This window comes from Mobula hypostoma, chromosome 7, assembly GCF_963921235.1.
Source record: "Mobula hypostoma chromosome 7, sMobHyp1.1, whole genome shotgun sequence".
NCBI classification, from domain to species: Eukaryota; Metazoa; Chordata; class Chondrichthyes; order Myliobatiformes; family Myliobatidae; genus Mobula; species Mobula hypostoma.
This window is the reverse complement of record NC_086103.1, coordinates 155,007,082-155,023,271: the sequence shown is the minus strand read 5'-3', so window position 1 is coordinate 155,023,271 and position 16,190 is coordinate 155,007,082. Positions and strand designations below refer to the sequence as shown.

The 16,190-nt window shown below is 36.1% G+C and overlaps 1 protein-coding gene across 2 annotated transcripts in view; it reads left to right on the top strand.

Moving 5' to 3' along the window:
* The window catches only part of trpc4b (transient receptor potential cation channel, subfamily C, member 4b), a 93,015-nt gene extending 86,983 nt beyond the window's left edge, over positions 1-6,032 (top strand). For both annotated transcript variants that reach the window (XM_063052908.1, XM_063052907.1), the window contains exons 8-11: positions 752-958; positions 1,088-1,129; positions 2,620-2,709; positions 4,246-6,032. In XM_063052908.1, coding sequence (XP_062908978.1) covers positions 752-958; positions 1,088-1,129; positions 2,620-2,709; positions 4,246-4,998 — 1,092 coding nt within the window. In that variant the 3' untranslated portion in view covers positions 4,999-6,032. The remainder of the gene's footprint in view (positions 1-751; positions 959-1,087; positions 1,130-2,619; positions 2,710-4,245) is intronic.
* The last annotated feature ends 10,158 nt before the right edge of the window (positions 6,033-16,190 follow it).

Sequence of the window (16,190 nt, the reverse complement as noted above, 5' to 3'; positions counted from 1 at the left end):
TGTGGTAAAGAAGGCAAATGCAATGTGGCATTCATTCCAAGGAGAATAGAATATAAAAACAAGGAAATAGTGCCGAGGCTTTGTAAGACACTAGTCAGGGCATATTTGGAGTATTCCCAGCAGTTTTGGGCCCCCTATCTCAGAAAGGAGAGGCCAGAGGAGGTTCACAAGGATGATCCCAGGAATAAAGGGGTTAACATATGAGAAGCGTTTGGCAGCTTTGAGCCTGTACTCATTGGAATTTAGAAGAATGTGGGAGGAATCTCATTGAAACCTACCGAATGTTGAAAGAACTAGATAAGGTGGACATGGAGAGGATGTTTCCTATGGTGGGAGTGTACACAACTAGAGGACACAGTCTCAAAATTGATGGGTGACCCTCAGAACAGATGTGAGGAGGAATCCTGTTAGCCAGAGAGTAGTTAATCTGTGGAATGCTCTACCACGGACTGTGGTGGAGGCCAGGACCATGGAAATATTTAAAGTGAAAATTGATAGTTTTCTGATTGGTCAGGTCATCAAAGGTTATGGCGAGAAGACAAGTGTATGGGGTTGAGTAGGATCCAGGATCAGCCATGATAAAATGGCAGAGCCAACTCGATGGGCTGAATGGCCTACTTCTGCTCCTATGTCGTATGATCTAATATACAGTAAATGACAGAAATGATTTAGAAAATGATTAATCCAAAAAGGAATTGCCATTCACTTTTGTTTATGGTTCTAAAATCTAGGTACATTTGATATGTTACAGGATCATGCTGATATTGAATGGAAATTTGCAAGGACAAAACTTTGGATGAGTTATTTTGAAGAAGGTGGAACTCTTCCAACTCCCTTTAACATCATTCCAAGTCCAAAATCTGTTTGGTATTTACTGACATGGATAAGAAATCATTTATGTGCCAAACTTTTCTGTAAGCAAAAGCGAAGGAAACCTGAAAGTCTTGGGTCTCTTGGGGTAAGAAATGAAATTTCTCCCTGCATATTTTATAGCTGTCAATATTTTAGCAAACAGCTTCATTTACCTCCTCAAATTGAAATGCTTTATATGGTTATTTCATTTATATATTTTTTCTATTTTTTAAAGAGGCGTGCAGCTAACAATCTAAGACGAAATCACCAGTATCAGGTAAATGTATTTTTTTAACATCTCAGTGTCTGAAGCATAAATTCATGTAAATACAATCATTATTGAGTGTTTTACAAAATCAATAAGAAGACTTTTTTCAACTCTACAGTAGGATCTATGTGCATTTTTATTTTTCTAAAATCATTAACCAATCCTTAATACATATTTTTGTGTTTTCTAAGTTCAATTTAGGTAATATTTGAACACATTTCAAGTTGGAGAGAAGGGGAACAGTAGAAAGAACAGAAAGATGTCTGTGGCTAAAGGGGGGCCAAGAGAGACTATTTTGGCAATAGCATTTGTACCAGCTAATAGAGGGAGTGATGCTTCTTGTTTATAGACACTCTGTCTATACTAGATGGAACAAAATGGTGATGACGGAGGCATAATTACTTCTGCAAGTTGATAGAAATCTTTCTGTAAAGTGTGGTTCCATCTGCCTTTGGTTTCTTCAAATTAGAGAAGATCATATGGTGAGCACAATGTGCAGCACTTAATATGAAATACAAATACTTCATCTGAAAGGAATATTTTAATGTGTGGATGGTGGGAAGTGAAAAAGTAAAGTGGCAGGTGTTGCATTCCCTTCAGCTGCAAGTGACTGGGGTGTGTGTTTTGTCGGAGATTGAAGAGTAAGCCAAGGAGTTACAGAGACACAGTGCCTTCAGAATACTGAAAGGGAGGGAAAGCTGTATTTAGTAGTGGCATCCCTTTGAAGCTGGTGGAAATGATAGGAAGTGGTCTTTGAATGTGGAGGCAGTTGGGGTGGAAGGTGAGGACAGGGGAACATGTCCTTTTCCACTTTGGACGAGAACTAAAATGAGAAAAATCAAATAACCTCACTTGAGGGGTTTTCCACAATAATGTAAGGAAGTCACAATTAAGAAAAAAGGAAGATTTCTCAAAAACACTGGCATAGGAAATACTATAATCAGAATAGAGTCTTTGCAAGTACAAACGTTTGTATTTACTCATGTGTTATTGGATTCACTAGGTTAGTGTTTCTATTTTATGTATGCCTGGTACCGCATCTCATTCAACACTTTTATTCTGAGTACACTTCTGCCTTTTCAGCATTAAGCTTGCATCCACCAATTAAGAATGCTTCTTTGTTCTCAGAACATTCAGTTTAAAGTGTGCAGAAAACATGATGACATTCATCTGATGGTAGAAAATTATGTGTTCTTCGGACACGTCACAACCTTCAGCGTACTTTAAAGTGGTAGGGGTTTTGTAATGCTCATTGAGTTTCCACTAGAACCATATCTTCCCTATCTTTTATTCTAATACCAGTTGGCATGTTAGCTCTATATGCAAACCAAATGACAAATCCCTATTTTAATGAATATTTTATTAATCTGTTTAAAATGTATGTTTTCTGAAAAAGCAAAGGCACATCAAAATAATATTTCATTCCAAAGCTCTACCTGTATGACAGCATAGGTTTCTATAATCTATAATATAAGTAATGTTTCTTTTTATTCTTCCAGGAAGTCATAAGAAACTTGGTGAAAAGATATGTTGCTGCAATGATAAGAGATGCCAAAACTGAAGAAGGGCTGACTGAAGAGAATTTCAAGGTGCTTTTTTTTACAAATATTGTTTAACAAATTGTTCTTAGCAAAATAATATCAGTAATATACAGTATGCATAATTTTAATAGTTGCCACTTTTAACAAAAAGTGAAAAGGAAAATACCACAATAAAGACTGATAATTCTTTAAAAGATGCTATTTGTCTGGGGCATTACAGACACAACATCAGCCACTATAGTTCAATATATCAGGTGTAGTAAAACCATGACTCCATTCTTTCTAAACATCCTTAGTGATTTGGCATATCATTTCAACCCTGTTCTCCACCTTATCTATAACAGTATATAATCTTGAATATCAGAAAGTTTGCATACAAAGTACTTTAGAAGCAGGTATGTTATTGTTGCATGCTTGACTTTAAAAAAAGGCATTGATATTCTCAAAATATTATATAAAATGAGATTTTTCTTTGAAATTGCTATTTTTACTAATGCACATTTAATTATACTCTATTAACTACTAAAGTGGACTTTTTTTCTTTCTTTTTCAATATTTTTATTGATATTATGTAAATTACATGAATACAAATACAAAATTCATAAGGATACAAGTAAATAATATGTATTACATTACATTTAAATCACAGTAATATGATCACAGTATCCCATATTCCAAAACAATCATGTATAAAAAAAGATTGAATAGAATAAAATAATTGTATTTTATTTAAAAAAAATCTACCCCCACTACCAAAATGAGCTGGTTGGTAAAAAAAAGAAAAGAGAAAAATACCTTACTATATGATATTATAATAATAATGGCCCAGATCCATACTTTAATAACAGTTCAAAGATCGTGAAAATAATTAAGGGTCCCCATAACATTAGAAAGTCATGTTTAGAATCAGAAATCGAACAACGAATCTTCTGTAGATCAAGGCACAACATAACGTCAGATAGCCATTGATCATGAGTAGGCGGGGCAACCTCCTTCCACTTGAGCAAGATCGCCCTCCTGGCCATAAGAGACATAAAGGCCAATACCCGCAAATTAGATGGTTTCGATTTTGTAGTACTATCCTCAACAATACCAAACAAGGAAGTCAAAGGATTGGGCTTAAAGCTGACATTGAAAAGTACAGAAAAAGTTTGAAATACATCCTTCCAGAATTTTTCAAGGCTCGGACATGTCCAAAACATGTGAATTAGTGTGGCCACTCCATTAGTAATTTTTTTTTGTAATTTATTTTTTATTAAAGTTCATCATCAAACAAAACTTTCCATAAGATGTATTTCAGATACTGTGCATATATATCATATAGTCATGTTTGTCACAAATCTCCACATAATATTTATCTGAGGTATACAATATTCTCTATGGTTTAGATACAGAAGTTAATATTACATGCCATTTACGCAGAGTGGCTGAGCAATATGATATTTCTCTGAATATTCCTGACTCTAGCAGCTTGATTTTATGAGACTAAGGCCATTGATTTATCATTAAAAGAATATATACATTTGCTTTGCTACGGGTTCATTGAATGATTTTTTAAAAACTTAAATTTCATTGTGGTTAAAGGAACTGAAACAGGATATTTCCAGCTTCCGCTATGAAGTTCTGGGTCTTCTGAAAGGGAACAAGCTCTCTGGTGTACAGGCCGCCAGCTTTAGCACAGCATCCAGAATATCAGATCCCAATGAAGTATTTAAGAATGAAGATCGATCAACTGAGCACACGACTGTTTCAAAAAAGATAACACATGCAAGTGAACAGAAGAACAAACTAAGCTTTTATGACTTGACATCTTTAGTTTGTTCAAAACCAATGTCTAAAGTATCAGATTCTCCAGCACCTTGTAATACCATAAGCAATGGATCAACTCCAAAAGCAACTGACATATCCAAGGAAAAACAAAACAGCAAAAGTATTGTTAAAGAATCTTTCAAAACTTTAGGATTTTTTCGAAAACGAACAAAACCATGCAATGCAGAACAGAACTCTAATAAGATTTTCACAGTTTCTGAGGAAGTTACACAAGAAGTAAACCTCCTGAAAAACAGAGGAAGCTCCAACAAAGGTGGTGGAAGAGACTTGCAGCAAACTTTGGTCAGTAACAGTGACTCAGACAAGAAAGACTTAAATACAAGTAATACATGGAAATCAGAAATAGGAGAAAAGGTTAATATGTTTTCGCAAAGACAATCAACAGATGGCACTACAAGTGCTAATTCATTAGAAACAGAGGATACTCTGGCAAATGAATCAGGGAATGAAGACCGCGTGAATCAATGGACTGTGACACAGGACGATTACGTGACAACTAGATTATAACAGTATTTATTTTTCAGATTGCTTTTAAAAATATGAATAAAATAATTATATTAAGAAGATATGACAAACTCTCACATTAGCAGTGTTTGTTTCTATAAGTTGTTCATTTTTCTTCCTAGTGCTCTTATATGTAGAATTCTGAAATGACCCAATTTGGAATGAGCCTCTGTAACAGAGAAAGGATCTAATTAACAATCCCTCATTTTCGTAAGCAAAAAAATTCGGAACAGCACTTTATTTCCTGAGAAATAATGCAGCCATTGAAAGTGGACGAACGCGTGTTACCTCTAACATCTGTAGCATTAGCCTGTTTAGTCTCCTTTCTGTGGCAAAGCTTAATACACAGATGAGTTATAAATTTTTGTCTATTAACTTTGAAGTGATGAACATACGTCATTTGCAACAATGTAAAGGAAGACTATATCAGAAACAATATTTTTACAAAAGTCATTTTCTGAATATGTTTTGGCCAAGATACCATATCAGGAGTACATAGGAATTTGCTACATGTGTTTTGTTAAGATTATTATGATCTAAGAATTTAAAATGGGGATTTATGTTGTAATAAAGCACAATCATTTACTTCAGAACTTCACAGCAGTACCACACCTGTAATAGAAGGAATATGGACAGAGTATGTTTCAGATGTTTATCGACTTTTATGTGTATAAACGAGCTCTTAATGTCCCTTCTAAAATATCTCCCTCTCGTATGAATAATATGCTTTCTTCTTCTAGATTGCAGAATGGGAATTAGATTTTTAAATCCTTTTTGCATTATCTGTACCTCAGTCTCCTTGTATGTGTAAACTAAGTTTTTGCAGTGTCCTGATAGTGCAAGCTGCTGATGATATTCTTAAAAAGGAGCTTCTATAAAAAGGAGATTGATGAGGCAAATGTGGGAGAAATATATGGGATTAAACAGATACTGTCTTCATGAAGAATAACATTAAAAAACAGATATACCAGAGAACTAAGCATCATGTGCAAATAAGGAACTAAAATAAATCATTGTTATTTAAAATGTAATGCTGAGAAAAATTAATGAACAAGAAAACTGATGAGTCTCAAGAATCTGATGACCTGAATTCCAGAGTTTTGCAAAGTGGGGTTTGATAAGTTCTGTAATAGTTCCTACAAGTTCAAGGTAACAAATATGACCCCACTATTTAGGAGAGGAGGGAGGAAAAACAAAACTAACAATCTGTTAGCATGACATCGGTTGTTGGTAAAGTCTTGGAATCAATGAAGGATATCATATCAAGTAAGAAAATAATATGTTTGAGCAGAAACAGCATGGGATTTTCAAATGAAAGCCATATTTAGCTAATCAACTGGAGTTCTTTGTCTATGTTTCTAGTAAAATAGATGAGGTGGAATCAGTGGATTAGAAATATGTGGGCTGTCAAAAAACTTGCAGTCAGGTCCCACATAGGAGATTGCTGAATAAGGTTAGATAGAGCACATACAGTTGGGGGTAATATACCAATATGGATTGTGGTTTGGTTAATACAGAGAAAGCAAATGGTAAAAACAAATTAGTCTTTCTCAGGTTGAGATACTATGACTAGTGGGGTGCCACAGAAACTGGTGCTTGGGCCTGACTATTCACAGCAAATATCATAATGGCAGAGGGGACTGAATGTATTACTTCTAAGTTTTCATGCAACCAAGTGGGATTGTGTGTAGTGATGAAGATGCAACACAGCTTAAGCAGGACATAGACACGATGAGTGAAAGGGCAACAGCATGGCAGGTAGTCTACAATAATGAAAGTGTATCCATTTTGAAAGAAAAAGCAGAAACAGTATATTTTAATGATGATTGGTTCAGTGATGTTGATCTTCAAAGGCGCCTGGTGCAATGGGTAATTAGGAAGGAAAATGATATATTAGCCTTAATTATATGGGCACTGAATACTAAGTAAAGATATCATACTGCAATTATGTAGGGCCTTGATAAAACAACATCTGGAGAAATTGTGTACTATTTTAGTCTTACTTAAAATGCCTATATTGCAATGATGATGGTTTGACATATGAAGAGACACTGAACACAAGAAATTCTGCAGATGCTGGAAATCCAGAGCAACACATACAAAATGCTGGAGGAACTCATCAATGGAATTGAATGAACAGTTGACGTTTCTACCTGAGACCCTTCATCAGGACCAGAAAGGAAGAAGTGTCCCCCTTTCCTTTCCAGTCCTAATTGAAGCACCTTCAATTACTCCAAAAGACTGAGGTTTGGTAAAATACTGAAAGGCTTTTATTCGCTGTACAATACGACCTCCACAGTGAGTGTCTGCCCCCGGACTGAGGGGGAGGGGCAAGGTGAACGCCTTTATACAGGACTCTGTGGGAGGAGCCACAGGGGCAGACAGCAGAGTCAACATGGCTTTGTGCGTGGTAGGTCATGTTTGACCAATCTGTTGGAGTTTTTCGAGGAGGTTACCAGGAAAGTGGATGAAGGGAAGGCAGTGGATATTGTCTAAATGGACTTCAATAAGGCCTTTAACAAGGTCCCGCATGGGAGGTTAGTTAGGAAAATTCAGTCGCTAGGTATACATGGAGAGGTGGTAAATTGGATTGGACATTGGCTCGATGGAAGAAGCCAGAGAGTGGTGGTAGAAAATTGCTTCTCTGAGTGGAGGCCTGTGACTAGTGGTGTGCCACAGGGATCAGTGCTGGGTCCATTGTTACTTTGTCATCTATATCAGTGATCTGGATGATAATGTGGTAAATTGGATCAGCGAGTTTGCTGATGATACAAAGATTGGAGGTGTAGTAGACAGTGAGGAAGGTTTTCAGAGCCTGCAGAGGGACTTGGACCAGCTGGAAAAATGGGCTGAAAAATGGCAGATGGAGTTTAATACTGACAAGTGTGAGGTATTGCACGTTGGAAGGACAAACCAATGTAGAACATACAGGGTTAATGGTAAGGCACTGAGGAGTGCAGTGGAACAGAGGGATCCGGGAATACAGATACAAAATTCCCTAGAAGTGTCGTCACAGGTAGATAGGGTCGTAAAGAGAGCTTTTGGTACATTGGCCTTTATTAATCGAAGTATTGAGTATAAGAGCTGGAATGTTATGATGAGGTTGTATAAGGCATTGGTGAGGCCGAATCTGGAGTATTGTGTTCAGTTTTGGTCACCAAATTACAGGAAGGATATAAATAAGGTTGAAAGAGTGCAGCGAAGGTTTACAAGGATGTTGCCGGGACTTGAGAAACTCAGTTACAGAGAAAGGTTGAATAGGTTAGGACTTTATTCCCTGGAGCGTAGAAGAATGAGGGGAGATTTGATAGAGGTATATAAAATTATGATGGGTATAGATAGAGTGAATGCAAGCAGGCTTTTTCCACTGAGGCAAGGGGAGAAAAAAACCAGAGGACATGGGTTAAGGGTGAGGGGGGAAAAGTTTAAAGGGAACATTAGTGGGGGCTTCTTCACACAGAGAGTGGTGGGAGTATGGAATGAATTGCCAGATGAGGTGGTAAATGTGGGTTCTTTTTTAACATTTAAGAATAAATTGGACAGATACATGGATGGGAGGTGTATGGAGGGATATGGTCCGTGTGCAGGTCAGTGGGACTAGGCAGAAAATGGTTCGGCACAGCCAAGAAGGGCCAAAGGGCCTGTTTCTGTGCTGTAGTTTCTATGGTTCTATGGGTGTGTCCAGACAGGTAACCGAGTTACAATATATATACATGGTTTACCACACTAATGAAGGCTCTTGGCCTGAATATTGACTGCTTATTCTTTTCTTTAGATGCTGCCTGACCTGTTGAGTTCCTCCAGCATTTTTTGTGTGTTGAAGAGATTGAGTAAGTTAGGTCTTTATGCTTCAGAATTTAGATTTGATACAGAGAGGATGTTTTTTCTAGCTAAGGGGTTTTGAAATCACAAAATAAAGGCTACATTTTTAGGATTGAAATTTCTACACTAAAGCATGATGGATCTTTGGAATTTTCTACCCTGGAATAGTGTGAAGTCTTTGTCGCTGATTGCATTTGAAACTGAAATTGATAGATTTCTGGACATTACGCGAGTTGAATGTGCATTGACGTAAAAGATCAGCTGCAATTTTAGTTAATAGTGGATAGGCTCAAAAGGGTTGAATGAAATACACATATATAGTTTTCATGATGTAGCTCAGTGATGTATTACTGCTGCATTGAACCCTGTGGTGGCTCCTGTAGGTTCAATTTTCACTGCATTTAACTTCAGGGCTAAGCAACATAATGCAGAGCCAAAAAGACCACAGGCATCACTAAAAACATTAAAGTAGATTTCAAGTGATATTTATCAATGAAGTGTTCTCTCAGCTAACCTTAGTGTGGCATTAATAAAGCTTACAAGTCTAGACCAAGCCAGAATGTCTGTGTAAACAAAGCATGTTAAGAGGCAGATCTATAAGGGTGCAAACTTGACTGATTTCAGCCAAAGATGTAAAAGGATACTGCTGTGAAATCTTGTAGCATCTCTGGGGTGGATGCTTCAGGTGTATTGCTATTGGTATCATTTATTACTTTAAAATATTCTTGTGAATGGAGCAGTTAATGTCACAGTCAGACAGCATTGTTTGTTATCCTATTGCAATTCTGTCTGAAATATTGGAGTAAACAAAAAATATAAACCTGTGTGACTATTTTCTGATTCAGAGCTAAAGGAAAATGCTTTTCTGTATTCTATGTGGAAAATCCTGGAATTATATGCAGTATTTTGATTTTGCATTAACTGCAGTCTCACTTAGTAGAAAGCAGTCTTACAGCAATATCAGGAAGTATAACCACAGCCTAAATAGTGTGATTGGTTGAAACTATGTCAACAAATTTAAGAACTTAATAAAGCATTTATTTCCTCAGCTACCCTTTCATTTTCATCAGTTGAACCTTCATTCAGCTTTCCCAATCAGCAAAATAACTTGGACCACAATCAAAGTTGTTTCCCAATTCAAAGATTCACTTTATCCTACAGGTAGGCCTTTTTGTGTCTTACTTTGAAAGTGAAATGAAAGTTCTGCCATTGTGAAGAACTTCATTTTGAAAATTAACCAAGAATCATGAGAATCCAAACATAGAAAGGAATATCCAAAATGGAGTGCAGCTCAAAGTTGGGTATCTCAGTTTGAGTCCAGTACAGTTATGCTGCAGTTGTTGAACTATCTAATGTTTATTCCATAGGAAATAGTAGCATCAATGACTATTTAAAAGTTCATGTGCTGTAAAGTAGAAATACAATTTAATTGATTATCTCTGCTTTTGGATATTGGTGTATACAATAATTTTCCAAAATGCATCTGCTTTAGTGTATTGTTTAAACTGATCCAAAGATTGTAGAAATTGAAAATTTGAATAGTGGTCAAGAAACCAGAAAGTTCAATTATCTCAAAGTATTTCATCAACTGACGCAAATCAATCATATCAAGAACTGTCACCTGTAATTTCTGTTGAAGTTTTCTCAGAATGTCTAAACTTTTCTAAATGTCTAAAGGATAACTGCAAAACATCCACCAAATATAAATATTATCTATTGGTAAAGTAATTGGCAGGTTCCAAGTTTGTAAACTTAGTTCCCACTGGTTTTTATTTAAAATGATTGCTTTGGTTAATATATATATATATGTGTGTGTGTGTGTTAGTTCTCAAAAACCACTAAGGGAATATAATGAGTTATATTCCAGAACAGAGAGGCTTTCCACCTTATCAATTTATATTATACCTAAAACATAATACTCACTGGTATTTCAGCGTATTTGTAGGTATATGGTAATTCCTTGTCTTAATCACAATTTAGGAAAAAAATTGTCAAAGTACAAAGACCTGTAATTTAAAGAGAAATCAGAGCTTTAAGATAAATATTGCACTACGGCTGAACAGGAGCACATTTTCTATTCAGTATGAATATTATAATTTATTGTCCTATATTGATACACCCTAATATAACTAACAGTGACACTTATAACTTTTTGACTTCATACTTTACATTTAAATCTGAATAATTAAAGAATGCTGGAATGTGCTTGCCTAGTGTTAAAATAGTATTTGCAACAATATCTTGAGTCTGTAGTTTCATTATTGGGTATACAATGAACAGATGCACTTATCTTCAATATCTCAGTCTCCTGGATGTTAACCACTTAAAAATAAATGGTTTAACACATATAGACGAGTTTCTGTGTTAAGAGTTCATCTACAAGTATACCATGGTTTATTTGCTTTAATTCTTACACTTTATTTATTTTTTTGGATATAAAAAGTCACTTTACTTTTTTACTTCTTGTTAAAGACAATAAAACACGTTAGTCATGAGAAAAAAGTTCATATACATGTTTAATGCTTGATTATTAAGTTACATCAGAAGTAGACATAAAAGCATGCCTTCCTGAAATTTAAATGTATTCAGCACTCAGAAATCTTGCAAATACTGTAAATGGTAATGGTTGTTTACCCTTTGGAACTGCTTGCAAAATCCTGCATTCTTTCTTTAATCAATATTATCAAGTGCCTTAAATCGACGCTCTGTTGTTAACCTTGTTGTGAGATTCTAAGTTCAAATTTACTGTAAACAATGAAGTTTTTTAAAATGTAACTTGTAATGATCATGTTGGCTAGTTATTGATTACAGGGTTTAGATTTACATCCCCAAGTTGCTAATGCTGTTTGCTACCGTTTAAACATATTGTTTGTGAGTATTCACTTATCAGATCAATGATATACAAGACTTTCTTTCAGATGTTATCCAAATCAAGACTTTTATCCATTCAGAAGGTTTTAATGAATTCAGGCATGCTGTGAACATTTTGTATATCATAAAAGAAAAACATGGATTTATATAGCACTCCCTTAAAAAATCCTCTGTGCTTCATTTATAATAAATTATTTTGAAGTGCAGAGACTCTTGTTATGTGAACAAATGTATATAGCTTGAAAACAATATTGTGTTAAACAAGTAATACAAAAAATCAAATTTAATGTGTTTTCTATCTTGCCATTTAATACAGGCTTGGAAACTCTTGTCTTGAATCAAAGAAAAAGTTTTGAAAATTATTAATGCTCAATGCTAATGCATAACACCAAAGTAGTTATGAATCCTGACTTTTCCCTTTGCTTCATGTTCTTCATTTCATTTTATTATCTAAAGTTCCACATCAAAATCTGAATCATGGCATTAGGAATATAAGAATATGTAACATGAAGAGGACTTGGTCAGTAACTCCTTTGAGTTTCTTATGGCATTCAATAAGTTCATGGCTGAACCAGTCTGAATGTTACTATTTCCCACTCCCTTTTCCTACCTCTTGGCCCAAAACCTTGACCACCCATTCATTACCATAGATGCTGCCTGACCTGCTGAGTTCTTCCAGCATTTTGTGTGTGTTGCTTTTTTTTTATAGGCATCCGTTAGTCTCATGAGACCATGGAATTGTGCCTTGGAAAGTTTCCAGGGCGCAGGCCTGGACAAGGTTGTATGCAAGACCGGCAGTTGCCCATGCTGCAAGTCTCCCCTCTCTACACCACTGATGTTGTCCAAGGGAAGGGCATTAGGAGCCATACAACTTGACACCATTGTCGTCGCAGAGCAATGTGTGGTTAAGTGCCTTACTCAAGGACACACACGCTGCCTCAGCCAAGGTTCGAACTAGCGACCTTCAAATCACTAAACGAATGCCTTAACCACTTGTTGCTTTTACTTCATCATTTTTCAGGGTCCACCTTTAATGTATTCAATAACTCCGCCTCCACAGCTCACTGGAAAAGAGGATTCCAAAGATTCATTAACTTCTGTGAGAAGAAGTTTGTTCTCATTTCTTCCTAAGTAAGCAGACCATTGTTCTGAAGGTATGTCCTGGCTTTAGTTAACTGGATACAGGTATAGGGAAACACTCTTTAAGCATCCACTATGTCAGTCCACCTCAGAATCTTGAATAATTCAATAACAGCACCTCTCAAATACCAATGATTTTGGCCTATCCTGCTCAACCTCTTCAAGTGTCAACTTCCTAAGTAACAACAGTGAATTTTGTCCGCACTGCTCCCAACACAAGTTTATCCTTCCTTAAATTTGAAGACCAAAAGTAGAATTTCAAGTGTGGTGTCATCAGTAGGTGGTAAAGTTTGTTACAAATTTACCATCTTAATCCATACTCCAGACCAAGGACAACATTTCATTAGCCTTCATAATTACTACCTACTTAATAGTTATCTATATTTCAGGCACTAAGAACCCAAAATCTATTTGCATTCAATATTTTGTGGTTTCAATGTGTTTAAATAATTCTCTTCATTCTGTGTATATCTGAATATACACAGATCTTCCCACATTATGTTATGCCAATTTGTGAACCATGAAAATTGGTCAATATGTAACATCATTTTGTTTTCAAATTGTTAGACTTAAAGGGCATCAAGCACATAAGCTTCATTTAGGAAGGTGGCACTCAGATGAAAAATTAGACATAACCTTACTGAATAGTGGAGTTACCATAAAGAGCTGAAAGATCAACTGATGCAATTTTTAAGTTCTTTATGGTCAAACTTAATAATTTCAGCGGTTTGTTAGCATATAAATTATGCTGGTGTAGTAATCTAGGACCATAAATATTTGTTAAAATATTACTACAGAAACTGCTGTTAATAATGGTGATGACAAAACAATGCAATTCCAAAAGCACTTCATGTTCCTTTGGAGAAAGCAAATTAGTTTCTTTGACCTACAATTGACATAAGTCCCAGAAAAATAACATTTAATTGGTCATTTCAGAGGACATTTAAGTGACTCTTTCGTACCAACGTGCCACAATGAGAAGACTTGCACAAAGTATTGGAGGAACTCAGCAGGTCAAGCAGCATGGATGGAGAGGAATAAATAGTCGATGCTTCAGTCTTGGGCTGAAGTGTCGACTCAGAATCAAAATCAGGTTTAATACCACCGGCATGTGTTATGAAATGTTTATGGCAGCAGTACATTGCAATACATAATTTTAAAAACTATAAATTACAATATCTAAATTAAATAGTAGTGCAAAAAGAGAAGGAAAAATAGGTAGTGTTCATGGATTCATTGGAGAGGAATGGACTGTTTGTTCCTCTCCGCAGATGGTGCCTGACATGCTGAGTTCCTCCAGCATTTTGTGCATGTTACTCAAGATTTCCAGAATCACTTCTGTTTATAAATGACTTGCTTTAGAATTTGATATAACAAACATTCAACCAACCTTTCAACTCTATAAGATTCTCTTTGATAACACATCTCATTCATAAGTGACCTCAAAGATGGTTAAAGATATTATCTAAAATCTGAGTTTGGCATCTGAGGTTTTTTTTTCAGTTTATGAATCAGTATTCCTCCATGTTGAACATCATTTGGAAGAAACAAAAGGAAGCAAGAACACACTCTGAGTGAAGCACTTTGGTGTCTTATCACCAAATATAATTCAGTACACCAATATGAACTAAAATAAGTCATGAAGGCAGCATAACTAGAACATTATATGTAAGAGACCCCACGTGAGGAAATAGCTATCCAATTTTGATAATATCAAGATACCTAACTCAGCAGGTGCTATGAAATAATCACAGATAAAATCATAGACTGAGGGTGATTTAAGCCCTCCCGAAATATGACAAATCTATGCTTAAAAGCACCCAGATATTGGCTATGATAGGTTTTGACTCGCTACTTAAACAAATTTTGATGCTGCACACCACTTATGCAGAAGAATTATGGCCAAAATGAACATACTTTTAAAAAATTAGTTAAAAGTAACCTACGAGTCACTATAGGGCCTAGTCTTGAGAATTAGAACCCTTTCCATCAACTGTCCATCAGGTAACTAAACCTACTAGCACAAGTAGGTCCTCTCCACGGCTTGATTGTAAGCCAGGCCCTTGTCCGCCAATGATTACACATGTGCCAATCCCCACCTCCACAAGCTATTGATTGCAACCAATGTCCAAATTCCAATACCCACAGGGTTGTTATAACCCCATAGCTGCCACCACTAATTCCCAACCATTCCCCCATTCCTCATGCCCCAACTCACACAAGGGTGAAGCAAAGTCAGTTCATCATACCGTGTTCAAAAATAAAAGTATTCATTGGTCAAACTTTAAGTGGCTTGGGGCTTTGTGCACTATATAATTTTACAATAGCAGACCATGAAAAGTTTTGATCATCTGCATACTACCAATCTGAAAAGACGCTGTGATTACATTTTTAAGATGACAAATCCAATCCACCCAATTATTCTTCATCAGTCTGGTCTCAAACATCAGTAACTGAGATCATTGACATTACTGTCAAATGATAATATTCAATAATCTGCTTAATAACTCTCAGTTGTGTCTACTAGGGCACTCAACTTTATACCGTCCAAACTTAAGTTAAAGTAAAATTCCGGTGGTGGAGGAGAGGCTAACTGTTATGGAGATCAAGGCACTGTTTCATTGAGTGTCACTTCAAAACTCCTAAATAGAATAGATACTAATGGGAAAAGATGAAAACACCCTAATGTCTAGGTTGTATCTCCATGGAAGAAAATGATTGCAGTTGTTACCACCAATCACCTCAAATCCACGATATCACTTCATTTGTGCTTTTCGACAGTGTCCTAAGCTCAGTAATCTTAAAGTTCAATCATCTATGATAACGCTCTCGTTCAGCTGTATCTATGTATGATTTGAATGATAATTAAACTTGATTTGATAAAGACAGAGGTGTTCACTAACGATGGAATTATTAGTATTGTTCCATTCACAAATTTTCAGATAACAAAACAATTTCTATGTGCTTTCAGCAAGATTTTCACATCATTCACATGATCCAGATATGATGCATCATTGTAACAAGCTGAATGCAGCAATACTCCAATAATCAGACATTCAATTGTTCTAAAATCCTGATGGTCCAGCAGTTGGTTCATTCATTAATCCAGAAAATGAGCCAAGGGCTCAAAGTGGAAGCCAGGTGTGTGGCCAGAGCCAAAGAGGCCAGAGTGCAGTTGGAGCCAGGACCCAGACTTAGCCAGGCATACACACAGAATGAGATTTGGGGTCCAGAAGGCCAGAGGTCAGGAAACTGGGTAGGTTTGTGTGAAAGCCAGGTTCCAGAGTACTTATGCATATGTTGCTCCCTTTAGACTCACTAGTTTATAATACTACTATGTATTATATCAAAAATTAAACTGG